This window comes from Pteropus vampyrus, unplaced genomic scaffold (genome assembly GCF_000151845.1).
Source record: "Pteropus vampyrus isolate Shadow unplaced genomic scaffold, Pvam_2.0 Scaffold367, whole genome shotgun sequence".
NCBI lineage: Eukaryota > Metazoa > Chordata > Mammalia > Chiroptera > Pteropodidae > Pteropus > Pteropus vampyrus.
The window spans coordinates 632,543-641,152 of record NW_011889148.1 but is presented as its reverse complement, the minus strand read 5'-3'; the positions used below and the strand labels follow the sequence as shown (position 1 = coordinate 641,152).

At 49.9% G+C, this 8,610-nt stretch overlaps 1 protein-coding gene across 1 annotated transcript; it reads right to left on the bottom strand.

Annotated features, from left to right (window-relative positions):
* Positions 1-123: 123 nt before the first annotated feature.
* Positions 124-5,515, bottom strand: SERPINA12 (serpin family A member 12). Its single transcript, XM_011379622.1, has 4 exons — positions 4,882-5,515; positions 3,180-3,450; positions 1,404-1,551; positions 124-198 (listed from the first exon to the last, which is right to left on the bottom strand). Exons 1-4 carry the CDS (start codon positions 5,513-5,515, stop codon positions 124-126), a joined length of 1,128 nt encoding a protein of 375 aa, XP_011377924.1.
* Between the last annotated feature and the right edge of the window lie 3,095 nt (positions 5,516-8,610).

Below are 8,610 nucleotides of genomic sequence, written 5' to 3'. Positions count from 1 at the left end.
CCTCCGCAGGGCTGCCGCTGTCATCTGTCATCACTGAGAAGCAGATGCAGCCTGAAAGAGATAATGATGCTCAGGGAGCATCAGCTATGCAGGATGGAGTGGGGTTTGCTATCTCGTGAGCAATTACAGGGAGGCGTGGAAGTGGTGGCAGCATCTTGCCCCCAGGCCTCCGGCCTCCTCCACACTCCTTTTATCTGCCTGGTGGGTGGTTGGCAGGTGGTTAAGAGGGAGCCAGATTCCAGGGCAGCTGTTGGAGATGACGTGGACCCCGCGCCCGCCCTGACACCGTCAGCATTTCTGAGTGGGTGATTGGCACTGGGGAATCGATGGGCTTCTGTGAAATATTGACACATTCCATTCCATTCTTCAAAATCCTAACAACTTTCCAGCAGGCCAGTAGCCATCGCTCACATCTAGAATCCCAGCTATCAGCACACTTACTTGCAGAAGGGGACAAACCATTGAACTCAGTAAAGGCCTACAGAAAAGAGGTGGCTGACATTGAATGTTGATAGGAAGTCTGTGGCAGGAAAACTTAAAAGCGAGAAAATTCTATTAACTGTATGTCTTTCTCTTGCAAACTGGGAAATAAATCTGATTCAATGTCGACCGTTCGCTCAGCTTGGCAATGTGGATCCCCGCACGTGGGCCTGACCATCACGCTCGGCGCCAGACGGCCCCCACCACCCACTACTTGGCTGTGCTGCTCCCCCACTGGATGATTCTCCCAACACCCAACTCTGCTGGTTGAAATCTTTCCCACCTCAACACCCTTTTCACTGAAAGAGAGGGTTGCCAGATAAAATATGTGATGCCCAGTTACATATGGATTCAAATAAACAATGTATTTTTTTTAGTGTAACTATATCCCATGAAATTTTTGAGACATACTTATATGAAAAAAAAAAGAATCATTGCTGTCCTGAAATTTGAATTTAACTGGATGTGCTGTATTATATCTGTTAAATCTGGGGACCCTATCCCAACTTTCCCCCAACAGGCAGGTGCTCAGGGACACTACAGGCCCTTTGCTTGCTCATCTCTTGACCACATAGGCCATCTTTATGACTTACTCCTAACAGGCAGTGAGGCCTTTGAGAGAGAGTCTGAGTCAGACATAGACCCGTTCTAGACCTGATGAATGTTCCGACCTTGGTCGATTGTTTGTTGCACTGAATCGACTTCCAAAACAGCACCAAGAGGTTGGTTCCAGTTTTAAGGACTGAAAATATGAGGCCTGGGAAGGTTCGTGATTCACTTCGGATCACATGGCTGGTAGGCGCTTGGCCTGACTGGTGGGTGGAATTCTGGCTCGTACAGCTCCTGTGACAGCCGCTCTGGCCCGGGGCTGTGCGAAGGCTCCCTTTGCTGGCCAGGGCAGCGCCAAGGCCAGGCAGGCTTACCTGTCCCACTTTGAGGCTTTGATGAGGGACAATCCTGCTAAGATCGCCATGCTCCTCGAAGATTTTGATGATACCCAGGTGGGAGAGTGTCTTCTTCAGGTCGTAAGTACCAGTGATGGAGAACCTGGGCAAGGACACATCTACAACCCTGGGGAGTGAGACGTGACACAGGTGAGCAGACAGGTTTCCCCCTTTTCCAGGGCAGGCGCTGGGACTGACAGTGAACGAGGCACTTTCAGGCCTCACAGGCATCCCTTGGGCTGGGTACCCTAATTGTCCTCATTGGATAGAAAAGGAAACCGAAGCGTAGAGAAGTTAAACAACTTTCCCCGGATGCAGCCGAAAGGTGACTGAGGCGGTCTGCTTCAAGGTATGTAACGGCAAAGGGGAGCAGATAAAGGAGCAATAATGGGGAAGGCGGGGTCAGGAGAAGATTGTTTTATGATGGGAGAAATAACAGCAGCTGCGTATCGGATGAGATACGCAGCTGCTGTTATTTCGGGAGAGAGCGAACACATCTGTTGATGTGGGGAAGGAAAGACAGTCGCTAGGGTGATATTCCTGACAATGAGGGAGGTAGGGTCCAGTGCCTGGGGAGAGTGGCTTTAGTTCATGCTTAAGTGAGGAAGCAGAAAACGTGGGTCTGATACCGTAAGGCGGCTACATATCACAATGACTAAGTAAAGATGCGATGCGGTACCCAGGCCGGGAGTGGACCCTTAAAATTTTAAATGGGAAAATGGCTATTTCAGAGTCCCTAACGATGAGTTTTCTGTTTGCCTTTGGGAAAACTGAGCCTTTCCTCTGGGGAATCCACCATGGCAGGCTTCTAGTTATCCAAATACAAAGCAGTCTTCTCTGCAGAGTCCAGGCTCAAGCCATCCATAACTCCCAAGTCTGCCGGGCACGTGTGGGCTGGGGTGTGTCTTTAAGGTGTGTGTCTGCTGCCTTGGTCACTTCTCCTGGGGAAAGGGTGAGTTTTCTCTTCCTGTCCTAGGCCTTCCGGCCTGGAGAGGGGCATAAAGAACACATGGGAAGAGTTCTTCCCCCTGCCCTCCCCCATTAAGGACCAGTGGGATGGTCTAGACTCGACGTTGTCCTCCAGACTGCACGAGCTCAGAAGGTCGGAACGTTGGCTCATTGTGGCCTGAGAAAATGCAGTTTCCCCACTGGGAACCATGGACAAGAGTATTTCCTGCAAGAGGATATGAGGTTTCCCATGAAGGGGTGGACATCACTGCTCTCAGTCATCCTGGGGCCAAAGCAACCGCGGAGGCAGGACCTTGTCTGCAGTGACGAGAACTATCCTCTCCATGGTGCCCCCAGCCGGGGGGCCCGGCCTGATGCACGACATGCTGGGGGGAGTCGTACAAGGTGTGGGAGGCAGACCGGGAGTTCGCTAGGAGGAGACTCTGGAAGACCTCCAGTATGGCCTGCGCTAGCCTGCAAGAAATCTCACAGGGCCTATCCTTCACTTGGGTAAGGAGCAAAGGGAGGAGTGCAGGTCATCTGCTAAAACCAGAGAGAGGATGACAGTCCTTCAGGAATATTTGTGTGTGGTTGGCGGTACCCTCGTGGTGGTCTCGACTGCAGAGGGGCTTGGCGAGGGGCACATGAAGCACCATTGCCAGCGCCAGAGCTGCAGCCTTGTGGGAAACGGTCAGAAATAACTTGGAGATAGAGACAGGTAAGAGCTCGGTGCATGTGGGATCGAAGTAAAGAGAGTGGGAGGAAAGGGAGCAGGAAGAAGCTGCTTATACCAGGCGCCCTCCTTACCTGCGCGTGATTAATTTTTTCCATCTGTCAAAAGTGTTCAATCCCAAGGCCTCCTCCACTTGCTTCATTTTGCCCTCATCGGGAAGAATGAAGATGGCCGTCATGTTGTTTTGGTAGGGCATCTCCAGGACAGTGCAGGAGAGCTGGTCATCATGGCCGATGGAATATATGCCCCCACGAAACATCATGGGCACCTTCACGGGCTTGTTTCCATCCAGAATGAAATCTTTCTCTTTAGTTGCTTTTGGATCAAATTCATGTTGCCATTTGGCTTAAGATTGAAGAAGGACAAAGCGACGTGAGTGTCCTAACCACCACTCTGGGTCTGATGTGAGGGAAAATGCTCAACTCTATTCTAAGTCAGCCCTCGAGATGCCACTCTCACGTGGGACTAAGGGAAAAAATGAAACAGGCTGCCCTTGGGAGCCTGCTGGAGAGCAGCGAACTCCGAGGCCGGGTGTTTGGACCCCTCTTTTTCTATCCTGAAGACTCTTTGATGCCACTGGGCATAAACTCAGACCTGGGTCTTTTCACACTCACTACCTTCAGAGCCCCCAGTATAGGATTCTGAGGGTGAAGTCCCTGAGTTCAAATTCTAGCTTTACTGTTTTAGAAGGATAACTTTGGGCAAGAGTCTTCATCTCCCTGGGCTTCAGTGTCCTCATTTGCAGAAGGGGGATATTGATGAGCAAGCACCTCACTGGGCTGCTGTGAGACTGGGAAAAGCGAGCACAGCCTCATGACTGTGTCTAGTGAGTGCTGAATAGATGCTAGTCATCATCAGCATACTTGTTGCCATCATTCTTGTTCCAATCCAGGAGAGGTAAGGACTTTGAGAAATTCCAGATTCTCCTTTCTCTCTCTGCTTTGGAAAGACTGAGATTTCAGTCTAACTATTATCACTCTTTTTGTTTTCTTATACTGCCATCATTCTTTTTGCAAATTTTAGGAAAGCTGAACTTCCATAATCAGCACTGTGTTGCTGACAGCTCAGCAGTAATCTCGCCTGGCCTGAGGGCTGTTGGCCTCTGATGCTCCCCTATGTTGGTCAACCTTTGTGTACGCGTGCGGTGTGTGAGTCGATGTGTATAGTGTGGGGGACGGTGCTTGGGTTTGGGAATACTCTTCCACCTTCTTTTTCGGTCTCCCACCCTCACACTGGCAATCTACAAGGTCTGATAGGAGACCGAGGCCCCCCACTAAAGTGATCATCATCGCCCTCATCAACAATATCACCACCCTGGGCATCTACGTGAAGCGAGGGAAGGCGCACAGCCCTTGCGCCAAAAGAAGTGGGTTTTAGTCCTGAGTTTCATTGACTGGCTTTGTAAGCGACTGGCTTTGTTCCTCTGAATTTCACTTTCCTCATCTAAGAAATGAGGAGAAGGCTGTCACTGTAACTGTCTATAGCTGACGTTGTGTGAGTATAATCGGTAACAAGGAAAATGCACATATGGAGAGTAATTTACACTTCACGAAGTTTGTTTTGCATACATTTTCGCTTTGAATCCCAACAACTGCTCTATGAGTTATATATCAAGGTACTCATTTTGCAGATAGAAAAAGTGAGGCTCTGAGAGATTACTTATGAATTCGAGGTCCCAGAGCAAACAAGTGGCCAACCCGGGAACCCGGGTTTTTAATCCAAGTCTCCAGGTCACACTATCTTTCCTATGCCAACACATCCTTTTCCAAGCCTTACCTCGAAAGAAAATACAGTTTATGAGGACCATCACCGTGCCAGGATCTATATTATTGATCAGGTTGTTAATTTTCCCCCGGGTTTTCTGACTGATATAGTCATTGATTTGCTTCTCCGTATTTTCTAAGTTCTGGAAGTTGGTGGGGACAGTGTCTGCATCGTACAGGTTCTTGGCCTCTGTGAGAAATTTCTTCTCCGGTTGCAGCCTCTGGTCGATGAACAAGGTATTCCCAAGGCTCAGCTCGAGATTCTGGTTCCCCTGGTTCAGCCTCTGGATGAGGTAATGGAAGCCCTCATGGAGGTCTTTCTCCGGCACATTCTTGAAGTTGAGGCTGTGTTTGATCTCTGCCAGTGTGGAGTCCTCGGCACCCAGACATAGCATGGAGAAAGCCGTAGAAATGCTCAGGGGGGAGAAGAAGATGTTCTTGCTGTGGCCGGTGGAGGCCAGCTTCTTGTACAGCTTGAAGCCAAAGTCTGCATTCCGCCTTGCAAGCTCCTGGGCTGTGTTCCTGCCCTTCCTCTCTTGGAGCTGGCTCAGAGCTCCATGATCCTTTGGAGAAAAGTTGGGCTTCAGAAGACCTTCTACAGCGAGGAGGCCAGCCAGAACCAGGCCCAGGCCCAGTGTGCGGTTCATTTTCCTTGGAAATTGTCCTGTGGAGTAGTAGACTTGAGGTCAGTGGAAAACAACAACAACAACAACAACAACAACAACACAACAGCAGCAGCAGCAGCAAACCCATTGTTGCCATCTTCCCCACAAGCAAGACCAGATGAAAGAAGTAATACAGTGACCAGCATGTGCCGCGCACAGTGGTTTATAAGTGTTTCGACGTCCATTTTAGCAGTTAACCTTTTCGATCACCCCGGGGACTAGAAATGATGGTCCCCATGTCATAAACGAGAGCCCGAGTATAGAAAACAGCTCTCATTTTTGTACCCATCTTCTCCATCTTATGGTGACAGAATTTCGAGTCCTTGGAGGAACTTCTCCCTCTACTCCACTGGACCACAATAAGAAAACCCCGGAGTGTGGGCATGTGACCCAGGCGAGGCCATGATATAATACTTCATCCCCTACCACACTGATGAGTAAAGAAATGAGAGTGTAATCAAAGTCAGATCAGCCAACTGTTTTCCCTGAGAACGCGCCAGCCTCTTAACTCTGAGGCGTCCAGCTTAACGATGCAGCCCTAGAACCAAATGTGGCCGTGACTTCCACATGGAGAAGCAGAGAAGAGCGGGAGAGAGAGAGAGAGAGAGAGAGAGAGAGAGAGAGAGAGAGAGAGAGAGATGGGGAGAGATCATTAGTGACATCCCTGGAGTCCCTGGATTGAGTTTGGCCTGAAGCCCCATCACCTCCATTTTCCCAAGTGATGAGCCAATAAATTTTCCTTTTAGGGTTGGCTGGTTTGAGTTGGATTTCTTTCTTTGCAACCCAAAGAATCCTGACTAATTTGCAGAAATCAGGCCTTTGTTTAAGATCACATGGTCTATGAGTAGTGGGTGCGCAGCCCAGCAGAACCCAGGTCTCCAGCAAACCCACTTCCCTACACGCTACCCAGAGAGGAGAAGGCGGGGTGGAGAGGGAAAGCTAGTCCGCCTGGCTCTAGGCCTGCAGCTCTTTCATCGCCTCTCAGCTGTGGCATCTTCTGATGGGTCTGTGAGCTTTGGGGGAACACGAATTTCATTTTTTATTTTCCCTTAATCTCTAAACCCAATATTGCAAAGAGCCGCCCAAAGGATGGTCTTCCAAAAAGCTTGTTGATTTCTCTTGTTAGCCATGTTACTGTCAATGATTTTTATGCTAATTTATATGTCAAATAAAAGCCGATTTCTTTGCTCAGTCCTCTGTTATCACTTACTATGTTTTGTCCTATAATTTACATCTGTATGTATCTGTGTAATCTGTGGGACAGGGGATGGTCCGCAACAGTAAAGGTGATGCATGGCTGTCTTAGCGTAGGCTCCCAAGAAGCAGAGCCTGAAATGAGGATTCAGGTGTGTGTTCTATATTGAAGGAGTGCTCTTAGGAAGAGCTCCTTGGGAAGTGAGAGAGGCAGGGCAGGAAAAAAGGGAGCTGAGAAAGGATGCAACCCCAGGTAGCATCCAGGCTTGGCCTGATCCACAGGTACACGGGTGTCCTGGAGCATGAAGCACATTGCAGCACTGAGCCCATGAAGCAACGGGACTGGCTTTCGGAGGGCATCAGTGGCTGCAGTCTGTCCCCAGGATGCAACTTCCGAGATCAGTTAGCTCCTGTCAGCCAACTACAGTTTTCTGGAGTGGAGGGGGCAGATGTGAGTTACTAGTAGCCAACCCTCACAGCACTATCAGCCTGGGGAAATGGGCCTGGCACCAGTAGGATTGACCGAAGCGAAGTCTCTAGTGCCTGACATGGAAAGGGTGCCTTCTTCTTGACTAAATGGAAGGGCAAATGAACACAAGCACCGGACCTGCACGTAGGAGGGCCCCATGTCCCCAAGTCTGTTGTGCCCCTAAACCCTCTGTGCCAGGCACCATGGATGCAGCCATCACCAGAGCAAACACGGGTCTTTAAGGAGCTTGTGGTCTACAATATGAAAACTCTGGTGGAGGCGTGCCCCATCTTCCTGGCAGAATATTTTTGTTTCTTTGTTTTTTGGTTTTTGGTTTTTGGGTTTTTTTGAGTGCCTACCCCTCCCTCAGGCAGCCCATCTACCTCAAGGACAGGAGCTCCGTCCCCAGCATCAAAAGGGGTCCTGATTGGGACAGGGTTACCCCAACCTCCCTGCTCGTGACCGGCTCAGGAGCCGTGCCTAATCCATCAGTGCATGGTGAGGTTCTGTTCCGATGGTTGTTCAGGGAGGGGCACGTGACTTAAGTGATCCCATGAGGGTAAGTTGTGGGGCTCTTCGTTAGAATGTTGGGGTGCTACCCTCTCTCTTCCTCTGAGTGTCCTGGGCAGGAAGGCACAGATGGCAGAGACTGCCACGGCCATTTGCCCCATGAGGGAAGTAACTCTAGGATAAAGTCAGAATGCAGAGGATGCATACAGGGCTTTGCAGAGAAGTTGGAGCTGGGGCCTCAGGTCAAGCTGAGCCAGAGTCCACCCTCCCTCCAGACTTCCAGTGATGTGAGTGTGAGTTCCGTGGTCAGTTACTTGAAGCCCAGAGCATCCTAACGAATACAAGTCCATATGTATTTTTAAAAATCTAGGACTACCAAGCAGTCAAGAGTCCCTTCTCTGACCTCACGCCTCACTGCAGTGTGACAATGTGGCCGGGACTTCCGCTCTGAACCTAGGTGATAGCTAAGCACCTTCCACTCCTAGTGACACATTTTTTTAATAAAAATTAAAAATAACTGGTGATGAACAAGGGTGCCTGAAATTAGATTACAGAAGAGAAGATTAGTAAAACTTCCTGGGGATGTTACTGAGGAAGGAAAACAGAAAATGCAATGAATTTACTCTCTCAGGTTAGCGGGCTGGACCGTGCACAAAGTCTGTCTGGATTAGTGATAGAAGCTTCCTGCATTCACAGGAGACAGCCACCCTGTGTGCACCATCTCCCAGTGCCTGGGACTGGGGACGTTCAGACACGTCCATCAGGGAGCTCAGAGAACGTTCTCAACAGTACATTTACCAGCCAGGTGAGGTGCAAAGCCATGGAGCTGAGGGTGGGTCAGGGCAATACAGGGCCAGAACCCACTAGGTGAGGGAACCTGCTGGCAGCTCCAGCCCAGAAAGAT

Coding starts and splice junctions, on each gene's coding strand:
- SERPINA12 (XM_011379622.1), bottom strand. CDS start 5,515: ATGAACCGCACACTGGGCCTGGGCCTGGTTCTGGCTGGCCTCCTCGCT. Junction 3,451..4,881: donor AAACTGTATTTTCTTTCGAG/GTAAGGCTTGGA, acceptor TTCAATCTTAAG/CCAAATGGCAACATGAATTT. Junction 199..1,403: donor AAAGCCTCAAAGTGGGACAG/GTAAGCCTGCCT, acceptor ACCACCCACCAG/GCAGATAAAAGGAGTGTGGA.